This window comes from Balaenoptera physalus, assembly GCF_965194825.1.
Source record: "Balaenoptera physalus genome assembly, chromosome: 2".
Taxonomy (NCBI): Eukaryota; Metazoa; Chordata; class Mammalia; order Artiodactyla; family Balaenopteridae; genus Balaenoptera; species Balaenoptera physalus.
Genome location: NC_138883.1, coordinates 165,573,847 through 165,596,756, shown reverse-complemented (window position 1 = coordinate 165,596,756; position 22,910 = coordinate 165,573,847). Strand labels below are relative to the sequence as shown.

General features: G+C 39.0%; 1 protein-coding gene across 11 annotated transcripts in view; it reads left to right on the top strand.

The window, feature by feature from the left end:
• Positions 1-22,910, top strand: part of NEBL (nebulette) — a 152,674-nt gene that overhangs the window by 113,560 nt on the left and 16,204 nt on the right. For 9 of the 11 annotated variants that reach the window (XM_082449655.1, XM_082449660.1, XM_082449653.1 and 6 more), the window contains 7 exons: positions 2,142-2,234; positions 3,509-3,601; positions 5,219-5,311; positions 6,538-6,642; positions 7,624-7,795; positions 8,936-9,028; positions 10,268-10,417. In XM_082449655.1, coding sequence (XP_082305781.1) covers positions 2,142-2,234; positions 3,509-3,601; positions 5,219-5,311; positions 6,538-6,642; positions 7,624-7,795; positions 8,936-9,028; positions 10,268-10,417 — 799 coding nt within the window. The remainder of the gene's footprint in view (positions 1-2,141; positions 2,235-3,508; positions 3,602-5,218; positions 5,312-6,537; positions 6,643-7,623; positions 7,796-8,935; positions 9,029-10,267; positions 10,418-22,910) is intronic. The other 2 variants (XM_082449657.1, XM_082449654.1) reach the window with 2 other exon arrangements.

Genomic DNA, 22,910 nt, shown 5'->3' with positions numbered 1-22,910 from the left:
GTGGAAGATGGCAGGAGAAAGGCGGTGGAGGGAGAAATCATAACTCAGGCCACGAGGAGGCTGTTGGCAGTGCCAGTACCCCGACAGGGTGATTCAGATGCACACGACGGCTGCTGATGCGCTGGCCTTGACTTAGGGATTAAATTGTTTTAATGTGTCCTTTTTTTAAAGATTATTTTATATTGGAGTATAGTTGATTTACAGTGTTGTGTTAGTTTCTGCTGTACAGCAGAGTGAATCAGTTATACATATGCATGTATCCACTCTTGTTTAGATTCTATTCCCATATAGGGCATTACAGAGTATTGAGTAGAGTTCCCTGTGCTGTACGGTAGGTTCTCATTAGGTATCTGTTCTATATATAGTAGTGTGTATATGTCAATCCCAATCTCCCAATTTATCCCTCCCCCCATTTCCCCTTTGGTAACCATAAGTTTGTTTTCTACATCTGTGACTCTACTTCTGTTTTGTAAATAGGTTCATTTGTACCATTTTTTTAGATTCCACATATAAGCGATATCGTATGATATTTGTCTTTCTCTGTCTGACTTACTTCACTCAGTATGGCCTAGAGATTGTCATAATGTGTCCCTTTTTCTAAAAGAAGGGTTACTAGTTTTCAATTTATCATAGAAACATAACACTCCCTTAAAATAACTATTTGAAAACAAGAATGAGTTAATTTAATAGGAAAATACTATAAATCACAGCACAGGTGACATCTGACATGTCATATGGGAAGTGGTGTGTACATGGTGGAAGTTTGGATAACACTGGAGTAGTGGAGAAGAACGTGGGCCCGGGACTGTTGGTTTGATCCCAGCTTCAGACCCTACCTGCTGTATAACCTTCATAAGCTACCAACCCCTCTCCAAGCCTCAGTTTCCTCATCTATAAAACAGGGACTAGAATATTAAGTGGGATATTGCCTGTAAAGCGCTCAGCATGTTTGTGAGTGGATGAATGCAATACGTGAAGAGTCTCCATATCAAACTTTTGTCCCCAAACTTATATCCACTAGAAATGGGCTACAACAGTTTCTCAACATCAGTAATGCTGTTCAACAATTTTTTCTCCTCTGAACTCAGCCCAGAGTAATCTTTCTTTGTATCCTGCCATCAATAGAGATTACACTGGACCTTTCCTCACTTCAGGCAATTATCCGACACAGAATCTGCCTAAACTCTCAAACTGCATACCACGGCACAGAGAAAGAAATCACACTGGCAGGGACCTGACCCTTTTTCATTTATTTTCCAGGCTTATCAAATATCTGTTCACTTGCACATGCACTGCTGAGGGTGTACATCTCAAGTCCATTTTATCTGCAGGCCCTGTAGGCCTTGTGATGTCTTACAAAAAAAAAAATTCTCTAACACTAAATTTAAACTCCAAAAAATCATTAAGACTGTCCCTGTGGAGTTCCTTATAATGGGATTTTTTAACCCCTAGTTTTCCTTTTACCTGTCAAAAGTTCATTTGATGGACATGCCATTCTCTCTCTGCGTGTTGGATCCTCATTGATTTCCTGGGGTGTCGTGGAATTGCCAGGAAAGCTGACCACAAACGTTGGGTCTGATCCCCCAGCTAAGAAAGAGCCACCTCTATGCAGTCAGTCAGAAATATCTCCATAATGCTAGCCAGAGCATGGGCTTCTAATGTTGGAACTTGGCAGAGGAGGAAACTTTGAGGTTCAGGGTTTCTTTACATAGTCACAGGCACTCAGTGAGGTGTGGGCATAGGACTGGCATAGCCCTCCTTTCTAATGATAAGAATGCAGCATTTTAATTTTTAAATATAAAACGGTCATTTGGTAATGGTGCTTTAGTGCTGTGAGCTCACAGAAGGGATCGTTTATCATAGCTGATAAGATCGAACGCAGAGAGGCCACCACTAAATTATGCAGTTTGAAGAATAACAACCCAAGGTAGAATTCAAAACATTTGGGCAAGAAAAGGCTTAGATCTGGGATCACTGTGTTGACGAAGTCTTTTAGCAAAGCATATTTCACTATAAAATCCTAATGAAGATTTTAGCTAATGAATGCTCTGTCACTGTGTAACATTTCTTTTAGTCAGTTGCAGTGTGCTAGCTCACACTTCCTTCCCATAATCCCACACTGTCTTGCGCTTGTCTCTCAGCTCCGGTACAAAGAGCAGTGTTACACAGCAACTCCAGTGAGCATGACGCCAGAGATAGAGAGAGTGAGGAAAAACCAGGAGCATCTGAGCACGGCAAGTTGTTTCTGTTTCCTCTTATATTTTACCCAACAGTGTATATTTTTATTCTTTACAACGCCTTCTGAAAAGCATTAGACCCTCTACATCTTGGCTGCTCCTTTTCCACAGTCACATATTGAGGGACAGTAGACCTCTCGTGTTAGTCCAGGAAATTGGGGACCGTCTTGCTGACCTTCAGTCCTGCTTGTTTATTCAAGAAATCTTCATTAGGCAACGTGCCAGGCATCATCCTGGTCACTGGTACACAAAGATGGATAAGACCTCATAGTTGGTAAATCTCTAAAACTACATGCAGATTTAAAGAGTAGTATAGTGGGTCTGTTGTCAGTCTGAGAAAACAAATTGTCTGTTGGCATAAGGCAGAAGAAGACCTGGCTTGACTGGGGTTCTAAGACATAATGTCAGGGCAGGGAACCTTATAAATAAAACAGAAAACATTATCCAATCGGTCAGCAATCTATTGCTAATAAAGCAATGGTAGTTAACAATCATGAGGTTCCTCTAATGTGGACCCTGTGCTAAATGCTTTATATAAATCCGTGAGGTTGGCACGATTTACTCCCCTGGTTTGTAGGTGTGGGAAACTAAGGCTTGAGGAGTTAGAGAACATGCTGGGGAACCCATGGTTTGTGGCAGCAGGGCTGGGATTTGAACCCAGGCCTCCCTGAATTCAGAAATCTCTTTCAGATGTGTCCCCCAATAGTTATTTTTCCCATTCTTTCACCCTTTTATGGAACTTTTACCATTATAAACAGTAACCTTCTTCTAAAATGGGTAATTTTGAGAGACTTTAAAATTTAAGAGTGAGTTCAGGCTGATGACTGCTTTATCCTTACAAGATCCCTGATGGTGGTAGGAGTGAGGGATCTGCAGCTTCTTTTGAAGGTGGAGGCTCCAGGGTCAGAATGGGAGCAAAGCCAGCTTCCCAGGCTGCCGTGGCTACTTCACTATAGTTCTCTTGTAATGATTTCATTACAATGTTTTCCCCTTATATTTCCATTACATTTAGTTGTGGCATTTGCAGTTAGTTTTGGTATTGAACAGCAATATATTTATTAAAAAAATCATTTTTAAGAAGCACAACAGCGCTTCGTGCTTGCTAAGTTAGAAGAATCAGAATCCAGGTGCATTTGAACTGAAAGGTTGACACGCATCTACTGTGGAAAAAGATGTTTAAAAATTAGGGTTAATCTTGAGGCTCGTCCTCTGTTGCTATTTGGGTGGAGACCATTCTACTATTTGTTAAAAGTCTTATTTATCCTCCACAGGTAAAATACAGAGGAGAGATTAAACAGGCAACGGCAATTTCTGATCCACCAGAGCTGAAGAGGGTTAAAGAAAACCAGAAGAACCTCAGCAATGTGTGATCTTAGTAACTTTTTTCTTACAAGAGCAAACATATTGTCAACATGTCAGTGAAGCAATCGTGTTTACAAAGTTTTCATGACCTTGAGTTGATACCCTGCTCTCAATTGACTGCCAATTTATTGGAAAGGTTTCAGGGTCTTAGGTATTGTGGGTCCAGCCAGGCATTCCCTGCTAGAGTTCCCAGTGACTACAGTGTGATTTTTTTTTTTTAATTATTTATTTATTTATTTGTTTTTGGCTCTGTTGGGTCTTTGTTTCTGTGCGAGGGCTTTTCTCTAGTTGCGGCAAGCAGGGGCCACTCTTCATCGCGGTGCGTGGGCCTCTCACTATCGCGGGCTCTCTTGTTGCGGAGCACAGGCTCCAGACGCACAGGCTCAGTAGTTGTGGCTCACGGGCCTAGTTGCTCCGCGGCATGTGGGATCTTCCCAGACCAGGGCTCGAACCCGCGTCCCCTGCATTGGCAGGCAGACTCCCAACCACTGCGCCACCAGGGAAGCCCCTACAATGTGATTTTTGTTTGCAGGTTGTTGTGCATCCCTCTTATCCGGTCTTCCTTCACGCTTGTGGTTTCTGTGGTGCCCCAAAGGCTTACAGTGGCAGCTTCTGGCATCTTGGCCCTACAAATACGCTTTCCCAGTCCCTTTCCTGCATATATATACATATTCTTGTTCTGTAGCCTTTGCGGCCCTATCTCCCACTCCCAGCTGTTGTCACTTTATTTTTGGATGATGCTGGGGGAAAATTATAAAGTGTGCCTGGCTGAGTAGGTCACATGGGACAGGTTCCATTTGGGGGGCACTTGTTGAGGTACTGTCAGTTTTTACTCAGACACAAACTCCTGTCCTGCTCTGACTCCTTTCTGTTGTGTAATCCATGCATGCAGTTCACTGAGAGAATTCTTTTTTGAAGTCATTAACATATAAATTGGGTTCTTTGGAAGAGGAAATTTGGAAATCTATTAGGTTCAAAGAAATCTTTTATTCTTCAAACCTTTAAAGTCCTTTTGACCGGATTATAAAGGAAAGGCAGTTTCTTGTTTGGCACTTTCCCTGACAACTATATTTTGGAGAAGTAGATGCTCACTTTTTCCCAGTGTATTCAGAGTCACAGTTGATGTAACTCTGTTACTCTCAAAAGGGAACATGATTCTGGAGAAGGAGGGATGGAGCAGTGGGAAGAATGCTGGCCTCATGGATGACTGTGGTTACTACTTAGGCATGCTGGCAAAAGTTCTGCCACAGTTAATTACTAAAGCCATAACAGTATAGCAGCATCCTATATAGGTAAGAGTACCTTAAAGTAATATCCATGAAGACATTTCACATCATACTCCTTTGTGATAAAATGCTTATTACGGCTCTACCGATGGTATGCCCATATAATGAGTACATTAATAGTGATTTCATTCACAGTGATTCACTGCTATGGGATGAATTAAAATAGAATGATTTAAGATGCAAACATTTTAAATATGACTAAACCTCTGATAGCATCCTTTTTTTTTTTTTTTCATAGCTTCCTTTCCTTGGCTAGCTCTTTAAAATAAGTACTATGAGACTCTTAGGTGAATTGATTCACAGTGCTCTGCTTTTTGTTTTCTGAAATGATAGGTTTATTATAAAGGTCAGCTGGGAAGAGCTACAGCTTTAAGTATAACTCCTGAAATGGAAAGAGTAAAGAAGAATCAAGAAAATATTAGTTCGGCAAGTTGTTTTATTCACTTGGGGCTATCACAAAGGGCATGTCCTTTATATTATTTACTTGCAAACCTGTTTTCTCCTTGTGAAAATAAAATTTATTTCCAAGAAACCTTTGTAATATATGCAATAAGTACATGTATTATTTCAGATGACTTCCAAAAGCTGCCACTGTCTAACTTTATATTATCCGGCAACTCTTTGTTGATATTTCCAGATGTGACCAACACTTACATTTAAAGTTTTGTTTTAAACTGTATTATGTTCATTTAAACAATGATTCATGTTATTTTAGCCAGTGTCTTTGAAAGTAGTAAAGTCTTTGATGTATAAGTTAAACAATTGTTATTTTACAGATGTATTCCATTGAATGTAGATTGTTAAATCCTCTCTGCAAAACAAAATAAGAAATGACTCATAACTCCAGAGTAAGGACTTAGAGGGGAAAAAAATTTTTAAATATATTTAACACAGAATTCAGTTACTCATTAAAGTCCCTTGGTGCACATCGGTGACTTTCTCTTAGGAAATACCAGGGCTTCCGTTCTGAATGCACATATGCCCTCAGGTCTGCAATAATTGGTATCCTAAACTTATACATAATCAGCTTCACAAATAGCAGTGTTCTGATGGTCAGATGTCAAAAAGAGCTTTATGCCTAGGAATCAGCATTTAGGTTTTACAGTGCACAGCTCTCTAGTGGCATTTCTGTCCAGAGATGCTGATTGTATTCAACATAAACTACCTTTAAGTGGTGGCTGTTTAGAGGGAACCTAAATTTGTTACTTATTGATTCTTGTTGTCGGCAGTGGGCGAATAAAAGGAATTAGAGGGATGTTCCGTATGCATTCTTTCAGCGTTATGGTGGGAAATGGGGAAATAGAGAAATGGAAAAATAAATTTAGGTTCCATTTAGCTTTGGATTTTTCCTGTTTAAGTGTGATAACCACTTTTACTGACTCATTGTTAGTGGATGTTGCTCACTCACATTTGTTTTCAGTTGGTAGAGAGATTTAGGTCATCTTGGCTGCAGCCTTTAAAGGAGACCATCGAGAGTACAATTTTAGATCCTTATTCTAGAACGAAATGTAATTCACCAAACAAGTTACCTGGGAAGTAATTCACGATACGTTGTATATGTTCCACTCACTTGGGAAGCTTGAAAAAGTTATGTAATTTTTTTCAATTATAATTGTCTTATTTTTAAGTATGTTCTACTGTTTACTTTGCAGGTAAAATATACCCAGGACCAGAGACAGATGAAAGGTAGACCAAGTCTGATTTTAGATACACCTGGTCTCAGACATGTCAAAGAAGCTCAAAATCATATTTCAATGGTAGGGTCCAACCAGGTCCTCCATCTGTGACTAAAACATACTAAGGAATGGCACCACCCAATGCACTGATGGCGTTGTTCACCATTAATCTGGATAACTAACAAAGCATGGAAAGGCCGATGGGCCCGTCCTTTGGGGGGAGCTTTCTAATCACACTGAAATGTAATGAAAATATTTAGTCTAATAAAATAATTTTTCTCAGTGATTTTTTGGGTGTGTTTTTTATTTCTAACGTGACTGCTGTAAATGTACTTTATGAAAGATATTTGCTTGGACTTCTTTTCAATTAATTTTAAGGTTGAGTTTGGTGTGTTTACATGTTTAAAGAATATAAAAATATGTATTTTTTAAAAACAGTTTCATGAGATGTATTTTATATACCATAAAGTTCACCCATTTAAAGTATACAATTCAGTGGTTTCTAGTATAATTTACAGAGTTGAACAACCATCACCCTAATCCAATTTCAGAACATGAAAAACATATGTTTTGAAATATATATATGTTTTTGTAATTATATACAAAAATATATATATATATATAATTATTTGTAACTGTCAATCTAATTTTAAATAATATGGCTTTCTTGAATAATTGTGTAGAAATACCTTATCATTTTATTGCATACTAAAGTTTAAGAGAAAGGATATTACTTTATACCTAAGTGAGTTCATTTTAGGAAGTAACCAGGATTTTAAAAATATATCTTTTAACACTTCTTACTGATACACAGGTTTGTATATTAAAAGAGCTGCTAACCGTAACGATGAAAATCATTGTGAAAATGTCAGCTTGATTTCTAATGCTAGGAAACTGAAGTTTCAGACATTATTTTTGGAATAATTGGAAAAGATACATCTATGTAGAAAATAATCTAGATGCAGCTGGTACAGTGACAACTGTCGTTATATCAAACTTTTGTGAGCTGTGTAACAGTCAGGAAATTTCAGTTTGAGTTAATATGGTTTTTCCCTTTTTCAGGTGAAATACCATGAAGATTTTGAAAAGACAAAGGGAAGGGGCTTCACTCCTGTTGTGGATGACCCTGTGACAGAGCGAGTGAGGAAAAACACCCAGGTCGTCAGCGATGCCGCCTATAAAGGGGTCCATCCTCACATCGTGGAGATGGACAGGAGACCTGGAATCATCGTTGGTAAGCTGACGGGCCTGCTTGGCAAGTCTGCACAGTCAAAAAGGTCGTGCTTGCCCTGACTTTAAAATTCGCTTCCTTATTCATCGGACTCCTCCTCCAATGCTTGAGGTGGTGCCCAGGTGAAAGTGGACCACAGGTAATATGGTTTGCACCGTGCTGGATGGGATTCATGGCCTTTGCCAGGTATCATTGCAAATCCATTCTGTTGTTGGACGTTCTCTTGTCTTTAATAACCTTCTGGTCTTAAGAGTGTTCCTACTTGTTATGCAAAGAAGCAGCCCAAATATCAGACACGGGTGATAATGAAGGTTGAGCAATTTTTTTGTTTCCCTTTAGCTTATGTACTGTATAATTGTACTGCAGACGTTGTCTGCGTGGGTGACATAACAGAAGTAATCCCATTTACGTCCTTTTACCGCAAATAGACATGCCGGAGAGATTCTGATGGTTTCCGCAATATGAATAGCTTATATATTTTTTAATATTATCTCTGAACTGGGAGAATCGAGAGCTGTCTGAAAGTCTCACAAATCAGAGAGGAAGGAACCTCTCATCCTGCCGTTCCTTCTTGTCAGCCTGGGAAAACCTTAGGAACAGAGTGTTGAGTGGTGACAGAGCAAGGCTTATACTAAAATCTAAGGCAGGGCTAGAAAGGAAAGTTACTAATTTTTCAATTTGTTCAACATTTGTTTCTGTCGTAGGGGGAGAAGTTTTTGATTTTTATTTTGTTTTCTTAGACAAAAACCTTTTAGTCGCTTCTTATGAATTACTCACATGTCCTTAATCAGGAGTTTTAACCCAACGTTTTACCTGTTTCAGTGTGTGGAGAGCACGAGTGGTGAGGGTTCAGGGATGCGGGGAGTTGTCTGGCGTGCACGTGTGTTGGGTGATGATTCACAGGCTCCCCATGGAAGGTCAATGAAGAATAAACCAGGCAACTTAAATTTGATCACAAAGTTTTCTTAGCAAATCCAGTGAGTGTGAATATCCCTTTGTTCTCTGAAGTAGGCTGCACAGTGGGTTTGCCTATTACATGTTTGCTTTTTGCATACGCCCCTTTTCAGACTTTTGCTTGACTCTCTTGGGTGCTGACTTTTTTTTATTCATTCTTGATTTGTTGATTTCTTCCTTTGGTAAAAGACCTCAAAGTTTGGCGCACAGATCCTGGCTCCATCTTCGACATTGATCCCCTGGAAGACAATATTCAGTCTAGAAGTCTACATATGCTCTCTGGTACTGCTTACATTTTGAGTTCCTCCCCATTTACGTGGTTTTGTCCTCAAAGAGAAGCTACTGTGAGCTGTGGAGTCTCATTGTGCCGTTTGTGTAGTGTGAATTTTTAAGTTTGGGATTTGAAAAACTGAAAAAGTTGCTGTGCTATTTAATATACCATTAATCATTTATGAAAACAAAACTTGCAAGAAGGCTTTTTAATATATCCTAGATTAGTTTGTTCTAGATTTATTTTAAAGGTGTCTAGAGCTTACTTACATCTCCTTTTTATTAGTGAATATGATTTTAGAGGTTTTCTGGGCTTTCAAATGCAGCTATTTGGACTGCACTAAACTGCTAAGACATAAAGGAGATTTGTTTCATGAAAAACGCAACATTTTAAAGGTATATATAGTTCTTTAATTTAAAGACTTCTTTAAAGAATTCTATGTAAAACAGTGGGAAGATTTTCTATATAGTATCATAAATGTCTTAAAATAGATTTTCAAGTATCCTTAAAATTTATCTCTGAGTTTTTAGAAAATGCAAAATTTGTAGTTTACCTAGGAAGTTTATTTGACTTTTAACTTAGACTGCATGTTTATAATTAAAAGCAAAACCCAAATGGTTTGGATATTTGGGTATGGTGATAGCATGGGTTGACTTTTCAGACTTTCAGACCACATTTAGCAAACTGAAGATTTGACAGTTATGCAAGTATTTTAAAAATATAAATAGATATATCATTTAGGTCTTACTCTGCCCCCTGATTTACACTCCACGTTTAATTATTGACATTAACAAAATTGAAAACCCAAGGCAAAGTAGGGATTCTAATATTTGTATAGTTAATTTGATCTACATAATCAGCCAAATTGTATTTAATTTTCTAAAAATAAAGGCAACAAATGCTGTATCCTTGGTGATATTTGAAAAGAATTACTTATAACCAAACCTTTTGTTTGATAGAAGTTTACTAGTTTGCCAGTGTTTTCTTAGTTCTTGTCAATTTCCCATCCCTCATCTCTCCTTTAAAATTTAGACAAAAAATGAGTATAAATAATCATTAAGTCAATTATACAGTTGATGCAATGTGTGCTGAAGTTTGGGAATAGGTGACTAGAATTTCTAATACCTGAGCTTTTGGATTGTAATTTAATAAGGGATTATTTTTCTTGTTAAATTTTTAAGTAATTTTTTTGTTTCCTTTGTTCTTCAAGTCACTTAATCACAAGTATGAATATTTTCCCTCCAATATAGAAAAGGCGAATCATTATAGGAGACAACGGTCTCGATCTCATTCGAGCAGTACTTTTGGTACAGGTCTGGGAGATGACAAATCAGAAATATCCGAGATTTACCCTAGCTTTTCGTGCTGCAGTGAGGTAACAAGACCGTCTGATGAAGGAGGTATCAGACGTTAACCACTCTCAGAAATTTTTTTTAATGTGCCACGAGCGTGTCTTTAACAAATTTGTCACTTTTGCGCAAGCGTTTGGCCTGGGTGTATCTGAACATTTTAAATTATGTTTAGAAAGTTGAGTCATTTTTTTTTTTTTTAAACTACTAATTTGCATTTTTGCATGCTTGTTTTTCCTGTCTTACTTCACTGTTTTTGCTACAAATGGATCTTTAATGACAACAGGGTCTTGGGATCTGCTACGTGAGTTTGTTTCACAGGAGTTATATGTGATGGATATACACAGCCAGAGTGGAAACTTGAGTTCTGCGGAGTTTATATCTGATTTCCATTAAGGAAAATCAATCTTTCGGTTATATTTGAGTGGCTAAGAGGTTGCTATGAATTTGTGTGTTTAAATATTGATATACAGCTGCAGACAGAGTTAGATCTTGCCAAAAAGAAATGGAGTATGTACTTGGGATATGAGATTTTTTTTAATGGAAAATACTGTTGATTGTTAATAATCTTCTCTGTATTTTATATAACCATACTTTTCCTCTACCTTCTCCTGTTTTCTGCATCCAAGCTGGTGGGTTAGGTCTAGAAATTGGTAGTTGAAATTGTTTTGGATGTTAACTACTCCTGCTGATAAAGCTGTTGTTAAAGGTTGAGACTGAGGTATAGCTACGGTTTAGTGACATGGGGAGGGAGAGAGAAGTGAGCACAGAAGAACAAAAGGAAAACTGAATTTCCTTTTCAACCATAGCGCTGAAATCTCTGAGGCAGGAGATTTTGAAGTTGAGCAGTTTAACATCTTGGGGGAAAATGTAATGGGACTGAGGACCTGATGAAACTATGAAATCTCTTGTAATTGAGTAATTGTTTTTTGCATTCATAGGAAAACACCTATGAGAATAAAATCAGTTATAGTCAATATGTCTTAAATTATACATTCAGACTGGCCCTACCTTGGTAGAAAGGTTTTTCTTTTCTTAAATTTCAGATTTGTTGAGGTATAATTGACATATAAAATTGTAAGATATTTAAAGTGTACATCGTGGTGGTTTGATGTATGTGTACGTTGTGAAAAGATGTCCCCCCACCTAGTTAATTAACGCATCCATCACCTCGCAGATTTATCTTTTTTCTTCTTTTTTTTTCTTTTTTTTTCGGCAGGAACACTTAAGTTCTACTCTGTCAGCAAATTTCATTTATACAATACAGTGTTATCAACTATAGTCACTGTGTTATTCTTTAGATCCTTGGACCTTATTCACTGTATAGCCGAAAATTTGTACCCTTTTACCAATCTCTCCCTATCTCCCGCACCCCCCAACCTCTGGCAACTACTACAGACATGTGTCTGCTTATCTAACAATGGATTCAGTAACTTTTTTTTCCTTTGGACTTAGGGTTGTTGATTTCTCCCTTCAGTGTCCTCTGTGGCTCTAGAGGTACGGAATAATGTTGATGCCTGATGAGATAAATAAAACCCAAAGCAAATACGAGAACAAATTTCGATCAACCTTATTTAACTTCACTCAGTTCAGTGTACTGGAGCTGATGTCTCTCGCAAATGTGACGCACCTTAGTGTTTGCTTCGTCAGGGACCCTTTTACTTCATGTCTGTACACACAAACAAGGCATTCATTCATTTACTCACCAAATGTTTGAGTGCTCTTTGTACGGCAGCCAAGAGCTCGGATCTGGCAATGCATACAGCACTGAGCAGCAGAGATATGCATCTGCTCTAAGGGGCTTGGAGTCTGGGGCGGGGTGGGGGGGGGTGGGCCCTGACATTGAGCAGATATTTACCCAAGTAATATATAATTATGGACTGAGTTAAGTGCTCTGAGGGGAGGTCATGGGGGCCACAAAGGGGGGACTCCATCTGGCCTCAATGTCAAGGAAGCCTTCCCCAGGGAAGGAAGATTTGAGCTGAGATGGGAATGCTAAATGGAAGTTAGCTAGGCCAAGGGGGCTGTGGGAAACTAATGTTTCTCCTTGAGAGAACAGAGCACAGAAGTGGTGCATCAAAGAGACATTCAAATGGAGGCATCGAGCAGGCAGGCAGAGTCCACAGGAGGAGGCCGCACTGCAGATAAGTGCAGAAGCCATCACCTGTGTCCGTGATCAGGCCTTGGATGAGTCTATGCAGAGAAGGAGAATTTGAGACCCCTCTGGCAGGTTCCTCGGCTCCTTCCCGCCAGGTTCGCGCGTCTCCAAATTCCACTGGCTCCTCGAAGGCTGCATTCTAAAAACCTACTGCTGTTGGTTTCTCTCCTCTTTCTCCTCTCAAGCCACCACTCCTTTTCTTCCTAAGTATTTCTAGCAAGAGGACCCTACACTATGCCAAACTGCCTAAGAAAACGTCTCCATTAAAAGAAAGTACACATAAATATTCTTGCACTTATACAAGAATTTGGGGAAGAGTAACGCATGGTTAAGAGGGAATGATTACATTTTTTAAAGTGGAGGAATTTCAGACTCCATGAAGGTGGTAGGGGGAGATTTTTTGACAGGAAGGAGTGTCTCAGTAGCTTAAATAATGCCTTGTGAGAAAAACTGACTCCTCGAAGGCATTTATAACCTGTCATTCTCAGTTACCTGTTACAAGGCCTGTGTTCGGTGACATTTCCAATTTTGGAAACTGGATATTGAGGTATGAAGCAAAAGTAAAGATGTACCAATAAGTTTTATAACATTAACACAAGTGGTGGCATACCCACAGGGTATCTGAGTTAATTCAAAAAGATTTTAGAATACCTGGGAATACGCTTCTAATTTTATTTATTTTAAGTGAAGCACATCACATTCTACTGATTGGTACTTTATATCTGTCTGTATTCAAATGATCAGTGACGCATCTAACCTAATAAGTCCAAAACCACCTTCCCACCTTCCCCGCAACATCTGCTGCTTTTCCAGGCTTCCCAGCTTGCTAATAGCAACTGCAGCTTTCCAGATACGGACTTCAAACCCTTAGAAATCATCCTCCACACTTGTCTTTTACTCGCATCCACATCCAAACCGTTAGCAAATCTTGTCAGCTCTCCCGGGAAAAATATATCCAGAATCTGGCCCCTTGTGCCCACCTCTGCCCTCGCCGCTTGTTTCAGCTACTGCCCTCTCTCCCTCAGGTCATCACAGAAGCTTCCAGACTAGTTTTCTGCTTCTGCTCTTGCCACCCTGAGGCACCAACCCTCTGCCCTGGTCTGTTCTCCACGTGGCAACCAGAGCATCTCTTTGAAACACAAGTTAGATCATGTCATTCTTTTGCTACCGTTTCATTCGGAGTATAACCCAAATCCTTACCGTTGCCCTACAGGGCCCGCACCTGATATGGGCCCTGACTGCCGTCCTGAGCCATTTGCTGCCTTTTTCGGTAGACTCGTCCACTCCCACCATCCTGGTCTCTCCGCTTTACTCACACCTTCCAAGAAAGCGCCCACCCCGGGCCTTCACATCTGCTGTTGCCCCTGCTTGGGAAACTCCCCCTCCTGCCACACCCAAGGTATGTGCTTGCCTGGATCTGTTTTGCTTCATGTTTCTGCTCAGATGTCACTTTATCAGAGAGACCCTCTCTAACTACCAGAGATAAGACGGCACCCCTTCCCATTCTGTCTGGCCCTTTACTCTTTCTTCATAGCACTTGACACCTGAAATATGTATTTATTTGTTTATGTGCTTGTCTGCCTCTGCCTCACTGGGATAGACGCCCCACAATGGCTGGGATATTGGCTATTTTGTATACTACTCTGTCTCCAGCTCTTAGAATAAGCACTCAGCAAATATTTGGTGAATGAATGAAATGGTCAAATTAATATTTTTTTCCACTCATGCCACGTCACTTTTTAAACAAATTGAAATATAATTGACATACAACATTGTATTATTGTAATACATTGTAATAATTGTAGGTGTACAAAAATTAATATCTTAAAAATTAGAACTGCATATATAAATACATGTGAGTTTTTTTAAAAATTAAAATTCTGTTGTAGAAGCCTTTCAAGAAAATTCTTCCATTTTTGTTTTGATGATGTTTTGATATGTTTCAATGACATTAAAGCATAGCTGAAAAAAAAACCCCCTAAAGTGGAAACATTCCCAGGGTATTTTCTTTTCTGGTCAGGAGGCAAAGAAGTAGTATCCATGATGTCTTGGTTGCTTTGAAATTTGGGGTCCCCTTTGAAATGTGTATTACACTGGGCTCTGGTAAGGAGGTGCTGAGTGACTCCATAGAAGGAGGAAACTTTCATGGTGATGAGAGCTGTTTGCTGAAAATCTTTAGTGTCCTTAGTTAATCATATGCATTTGTTTAAATACTATTCTAGAAATTGGAAAGAATTTTAGAACAATACTTGTTAGTGGTAAGATGAAGAAAAACAGGGAATGTTCGTATTGAGAGATGCCATCTTTTTTCTTACAAATTTTTTTAAAATCTCATTAATAGCTTTTTAATATGATTTTTAAAAAATTTATTTACTTGTTTTATTTATTTATTTTTGGCTGTGTTGGGTCTTTGTTGCTGCGTGCAGGCTTTCTCTAGTTGTGGCGAGCGGGGGCTGCTTTTCATTGCAGTGCGTGGGCCTCTCATTGCGGTGGCTTCTCTTGTTTCAGAGCACGGGCTCTAGGCACGCGGGCTTCAGTAGTTGTGGCACGTGGGCTTCAGTAGTTGCGGCACGTGGGCTTCAGTAGTTGCGGCTCGCAGACTCTAGAGCGCAGGCTCAGCAGTTGTGGCGCACGGGCTTTGTTGCGCCGCGGCATGTGGGATCTTCCTGGACCAGGGCTTGAACCCGTGTCCCCTGCATTGGCAGGTGGATTCTTAACCACTGCGCCACCAGGGAAGCCCTTTCTTCCAGATTTTATTGATTTCTTTAAATTTAGATTGGAATTTTATATGATAAAATGTGTTATGTCCTAGAAAGGTGTCCTTTAGTATTGGGCTGTCTTCCCGCCTTTGAGGTGACGTGTGTGGCAACACGGTCCCATGGTGGACAGAACACTGTGCGGGGGCAAGAGACCATCCCGCTCTCCCACTGCTTGGTCTGGGTTCTCGGGAGGTCACCTAACCTTATCAAGCTCGGATTCCACATCTGTAACAAGAAGGATGTAGAACAAGTAGCTTTTCTATTCTAAGATACTTTACATTTCCTAAGCTAAGTGCCGTAAATTAAATAAACTCCTTTTTCTTTCTCTTCTTTCTGTGTATGAGAATGTGTTTATGTCCTGAAGGTGACCTGTTTTACTTTTTGAATTAAATGGCTGGGCAGTTATGAGAGTCATAGTTTCAGGGTCCTTTTTTCTGAGTTACAGGAAATTTAGCTTGTTAGGACAAAGGGTTAAACAATCAGCTCATTTCCTTGAGGCAGAAGTACAGAGTTTTCATCATTCACATTTGGTTTTCATGAGCATTAACATAAAAGCCTTCTCCTTTACATTTTTATCATTGTTTTAGTTATGCATTTCTCATGATGTTTTCCCATCTTGCTTTGATTGCTGAATATTTTCATTGTCTTATGTGATTATTTTGGGCTTTCTTTAGTTTTCGGTCTACTTTCTGAGGTATTACATTACCAAAGGGTTTGCATTTTCCGTATCTACTGTGTTCCTTCGATTCAATAAAGGAGGCTTTTATTTAAATTTCATCTAATTTTGTTTTGATTCTTGAATAGTATTATTTGAAATTATCTTTATTGCCTTTTGGTATTCGATTAGGTTAACTTATTTTCATTTGACACACAGTTTCTTGAGTGGAAACAATCCTGATGGTTTCTGCTTATTTCACTGTGAAGTTTTCTTTGATCTCTGTGTTTGTCTTTAGGTCACTTACCAGCAACATGTATTTGCCTTCTGGTACTGCTTTGTATTCCTTTGGTTTTCCTTAATTCACAGTGTTTTGTATTGCTGGTATTTTTATGTGTTTGCCGTCTCACCCAATATTTATCCTTCTCAGTTTGAACTTGTGTTCAGTTTTGCTTCAGGTATTTTATGTGTTTCTGTTTTCCTCTGGAGCATAAAGAGGATGGGGGTGTGACGGGGAGGAAACCCAGAGGCACTTTTCAGAGCAGACATTGTCAGTGTTCCAGCCTTGTGAACTTTTCCATTTTGCTGTGAAAGAATCTTATTGGTATGACCTAGTCCTGCCTTAACTGGTGGAAAACAAGTTTCTGAGTTCTAGGACAGCTCCAGCTGTGCTGTGCTTATAGCACCCCATCCCATGTAACATGTCCTCAAAAGAGGTTAGGTTGCAAGAGACGCTTCAGTACATCCTGGAATGCTCAGTTATTGCCCATACGCGTGCCAAGAGGGCAGTGCACCAATTAGGTAGCCAGTAGCCCTGGTAAACACCCATAACTCCATCTGTTTATTCACCAAACATTTATCTAGTATTTCCCATATGTGTGAGATGCTGGAAACAAAAAAAATAAAAAATATACTTATTGTCTTCAGAGAACTTGCGTTCTGGTGGGTGAACCAGATACATAAATCCATTGTGCTCAGGAAGGCCTTATGATAGAGTAATATAAAGAGTTAGAATTAGCCAAGCAGAGAAATGGGAAAGAAGTGTTTTAGGAAGAGAGGTAGCATATGAGAGAGAACACAGTACATTGGAAACCTGGTGTGTTTTGGCATATCTTGAGCCCAGGGGCTGCGTGTCTAGGAGATGGGCTGAGGAAGGCCAGAACCACAGTGTGGGCAGTGCTGAGTCAGTGTCTCTTCAGAGACAGGGTTCTGCTGAATATGATTTCTGGGCACTTATCCTTGGGCTTTATCATGCAGGAGATTTAGAGGCTATTTAGAGGACCAGTTACCTAGACTGGAAGGTAATTGAGTCTCTGCCTTGGAAGTTTTAATCCACTTTGGGAGCTTGTCTAAGCATCCAGTCTGCATTGGATGATTTAGGCTCTACCAAGAGACTTGACTCCTTGGGCATCAAACAACCAGAAGGCCTTCTTATCAGTCTTCTGGAAGGGTTAATAGTGTAGAGACAGCATTGCGGATTTTTATTTCAAACATCACAACCACTCTTACTGTTGACATTTGTCATTTGTGTAGAAGAGCAGAAACACTAAAACTCTAACGACTCCCAGACTCCAGACAAAATAGCCAACAGCTGGATGTTTAATACACATCTTAAATCTTATGTCTGGAACCAAAATTTTATTTCCTGTCTTCCCCACAAAACAAACAAACAAACAAACAAACATCTGTTCTTGCCTTTGTTCACCATCTCAGCTGATGACACACTCCTTCACCCTACTACTCAGGCAAAAACTGTGGCTTCATCCCATTACCTTTCTTCCTCTCACACTTCACATCTAACCCATCTGTAAGCCTGTCGACTCTGTCTTCAAAATGTATCTGCCCCTCATCCAGCCACTTCTCATCACATCCACTGCACCCCGAGTGAGTCACCATCCTGTCTCCTTGAGATCACGGAAATCAGCTCCTGGTCTTTGTAATTCCATTCTTACCCCATCGGTCTGGCCTCCACCTGGCTGCCAGTGACCTTAAAAACTTGCACCTGATCCCATTACATCTTTGCTCAAAATAATCTAATGGCTCCAATCACACATATATAACCAATGTCCCAGGTGTGATTACCATTTAGATAGTTGGAATAACATAACTACACTTACTACACTGGGAGAATGAGGGAAATGGGAAGTAAGTATTGAAAGAGGTGTTGGAAAGTAGGTGAGGTTACAGGTTTGGTGAAAGAGAAAGAAAGTTGCCTCTTCAAGAGTGGAAAGAAAATAGAAAATACCTAACAGTAAAAATAAGGAAAGAGCATTTTAAACCCCCAGCCCTTAGCAACTGCCATTCTATTCTTTGCTCTATGAGTTTGACTATTTTAGGTACCTCGTATAAGTAGAATCATGCAGTATTTGCCCTTCTATTTGCTTAGTATAATGTCCTGTAGGTTCACCCGTGTTGTTGCAAATGGCAGGATTTCCTTCTTTTTTAAGGCTGGATAGTAATCCATTGTGTGTACCACATTTCCTTTTTCCATTCACCTGCCAGTAGTCATTTGGGTTGCATGCGTGTCTGGCCGCAGTGAATACGGGACCACAGATGTCTCTTAGAGATCAGTGAAATGCAGATCTCTTCAAGATCAAATGAGATATCACCTCATCTGTTAGGATGGCTATTACCAAAACAAAACCAAAACCAAAAAAAGATAAGAGTTGGTGACGAAGTGGAGAAATTGGAACTCTTACGCACTGTTGGTGGGGATGTAGAATGGTGCAGCCGCTATGGAAAACAGTATGGAGGTTCTCCAAAATGTTCTAGATATGTTCCAGCAATCCTACTTCTGAGTAGGATTCATAACTCTTTTTTACTACGTGACATTTCATTATGTATTAATTAGTTTGTTTGTGTAGTGTCTATGTTTCCCCCAGAATATAAACTCTATTAGAACAGAATCTTTCTGCATGCTTGGTTCTCTATTCTATATCTAGCACCTAGAACAGTACTTGTATTAGACACTCAGTAAATATTGGTAAATATATAAATATATTCAAATTAAATCTGATCTGAAATATAAAGAAACAGCTTTGTTGCATGTGTTAAATCACTAAAACTTGGCATTAGTCTTTAATTTATTAGTGTCTAATTAAAGTTACTTTGACCTGAGAGTAACAGTGCAATAATAATCCTTATTATAACTTTTTAAAAAGCAGTCATGAAGGATGTATCACCAGAATGTAACCTTGTGACCTGCGTTTATTACAAAACCTGAGTCAGCTAATGACCTTTCATAACCAAGAAATCAGTTAATTATTCCTACGTTAACACTTCCATTCTCGTATAAATACTTCTCTCTCAGTGTTTTGTTTGTTTATTGAGGACATCTGTCCTCAGTAGGGACTCAATAGAGTAGAAGTGCCCATGAGAATTCTGAAATTCATACCTTTCATGGCTTCTGTCTCAGTGTACTCTAGTTTATTGTTCAATCATGAACTCCGTGGAGACAGAGAATAGAATGTGCCATGTGGCTTTCCTTCCAGAGCCTGGCACAGGACTGCGGGTGATCAGTGAAGAGCGAAAGCAAGTCATCGCTTTCCTAGGCTCAGCGAAGACCGCTAGGATCTGCCTTAAGCTCCTAAGGACAATAGCTGTCATTCAAAGCTGAATTTGCCATGAGACTGGGAACAGAAATGTCAAACGCAGGCACAGTAATAAACTCCTAATATATTTTGAAAGGGATGGATTCTATCCAACCAGCACTGTTGCCAAATCTCTTTTAATATGAATAGTGTCCATAAAGTCATAATCCTTTGCCCAGTATTCACATTAATTTTTCTGTTGATTCTCTTTTGCCATTGAAAATCTATGTCTTATGATTGATAGATGCCATTTTGTCCCAATTTCATGTTATTGGCTTTCAGTGATGAGCAATTTTAAAATTAGATAACCAGAACAACCTGCAAGAAAATACACTCCAAATTTTAAACTCTTTGCCATCATTTGAAATAAACTCTCCAGTAATTCTATGTTTGCCACTAATTCAGTTTTCTGATTACTGATTGACAATCCCTTGAAAAAAATCCAACTCCTTCCCAGCCTGACTTCTGTAAATAAAATACATTCAGTACGAGAATCCCAGTTGTATTATTTCCCTTGTGTATTTGACTGTTATTTCCGATCGAAATTTGAGACGTTTGCTAGCATCTGTCAAAAAAGTGATGGTTTAGTATCTTCATTTAAGTTTAGGAAGATTTAAGGAGTTGATGATTGAAATACGAAATTTCTGTGATGAAAACTAATCTATAAGAAAACAAATATTCCTTTATAATATAAAATCCAATTAGTAGAACATGACAATTATATTTAGCCATCTAGGCAGTACATCTAGCCTAGGAAAAAAAGCACACAATGTAAATTGTTAGAAACTTTTAGTTAGTTCTGTTACTCCCCCAAGAAAAAGGTTCAGGACTGACTGAATTTGAAGTCCTTAGAGAAGCTCATATTCCTAGTATCAATAGACTTGGAATGAAAGAAACGTCATAAGTTTCCTTTTCTGAGTGTGAAGTTGGGGAAAGGATCAAATACTAATGAATAGCACTTGTTCCAAGATGCACATGTGTCTTTCATTGATTTGCCAAAATTAAATCAAAGGGTTCCATATGTGTCTGAAGGAGAACCATCTGACACTTAAAGTAGCAAACAATAAAACTTTAAAAATATATTTCCTGTGAAGCTGAGTTGATTGGGAAAAAGAGAAGGTTTGATCATCAGGAAGGATATAAATGTGGCTATAGCATATGTGTCAAATGAGTAAACTTTGGAAGAGCTTTATAAATCGTAATTGGCGTACATGTAAAGGAGAGAATAGGTATTCTTGGTTTTTTATTTCTTATTTTGTTTATTATTTATTATTAGGTACTGTTAAACATTAGCAATGAAAATGGAAATGGTAGCTTTTGTTTTTTATGGATCAAAATTGATGTCCAAGTTGGATACTAGACTGAGTGTACGTATATTCACATTTCTGTCTTACACATAAAACAGTCAAGTCGTAATGTTATCTTTGTAGTCACGAATTTCCCTGTTCTCCCCCAACTTCCTATTTCATCTAGGTGCCCACATCCTCCCGCCCCAAGCCCCAGGCTAGTAGGTCATGAGGGTTGGATCCTGACTTTACAGGAACTACTTAAGATGTCCACGGGCTGATACAGCTGGGCGATGTATCGAGTTTCTGCCTTCCGTTTGCTCATTAGCTCCTGTTGCCTGGGCTCGTTGTCATGTGCCGTTTCTCTTGTGACCAGATTTCCTATTTCTTATTGTCTGATCTCCCTCCCCCCAAATATTCCTGATCTGTCCATGCTGCATTTCTCAGACATTCTGGTTCTTGATCTTTATCTTATGCCATATACCTGGCCCATGTGTACCGAACTTATTGTTTACTAGTCTCTCTGTCAAGCTCTTTCCTAGACCCTTTCTCAAGGTCCTTATACTTGTGTGATCAACAACGACCCGTTGCTCACCTCCCTACCTGACTGTGACGCTTCATACCTGCCTATTTCACCAGCCCCTGCCACTCACCTTGAACTTAGAGCTTGGGCTCTGGGAAAGCCAGACAATCCTTTAACACTCATTTTCCCACATTTCCCTAACTTCAAATCATGTCAGGAACACATTGAGTCAGTTTCATAAATGTTCATTGGTTGAAGAAAACATACCTGCTCATTCACAAATGTAATCAATACTGAGACATGTCTGATGTGATATTTAGTGTGGGTTATCGCTAGGGGAGTCTAAGGTAAAACTATTCAAGAACTCCTCGTGGATCGATGGTATTCCTTAAGGGTCAGTATCTGAATTGATTAGTGTGAGAATAAACTAAATGCATAGTCCAGTTTTAAGTCTTTGAGAATATATTACGTATATCGATCCAACAAGTATTTACAGAATTGCCTCTTCAATAGTGTAATGAGATTTTCTTTCACTGTACTTGAATGATGATGAATCTTGCTATATAAGATTGATTTACACAATATCAGCAGTAGTGGTCACTGAGGAAAATTGGGATTTGCTATGAGCTGACTTTTCAGTCATGGCGTAATTTGTGTGTAAAAGCTAGTCTCGGTGGTATGGCTTACCTAAATGGAAACAGCGCCCCCATCTACCTGCTATCCTTAAGTTCTTTATTGCTTTCATCTTATCAAAGAACTGCCCCAAATTATATAGTTATGTCAGGAAACCACATACATATCCACACTGTACATTCCTTTGTTTTCTTTTTTGACTTGTTTTGAGGGATCGTGTACGTATGCCTGTAGACACAGATACATGCCATATGGATTTTGTGCCATGAGAATATTATTAAAGACTCTCTAATCTGGGGCAGAAATTATTTCCTTTTCCATCAGTGACAGACCTGCTCGTATTTGCGGTTTGGGTTACGGTTACAAGTTGGGAAGTTTATTCTGGCTTTGATAGCTAAAAATTAGAAATAAATCTGAGAAAAAACTACGCAAGTTGAAATTCAAATCTAAATGTAGGAGTAAATTGGCTAGATTATTCTGAAGCAAAATAGCAGACATTCTTCAATCCAAAGTGCTCAATTTCTATTCAAACCACATTACATCTCAGCTCAGTTCTGTCAGAGAACATCCACAGACTTACGTTTTCTAGAGAAAAAACAGCTTTGAAATCAAAACGTATTGCTTTTCTGGGCTTTCGAGAGTAATTAAGTGTAACTGGCAGATAATTTAAAATATAACTAATTTTGTGTCTTTTTCAACATTTAGGAATTGCAGAGTCCCAAAACAATATTTTAGAAATTCTTGCTTGAGACAACTAAGCCAAATATATAAATGAAATGGTGAAATGTAATGTATGTATGCATGGTTCTAAAAAGTACGTTAACATATATATGTTTCCTTTTGCGGTTAACAGGTAATTGGGAATCTTTAAATAGCCAACTTATATTTGATTGAAGCAACATTATAAGTCTATCATTTAAGTTTAGGGAAGAAAATAGTT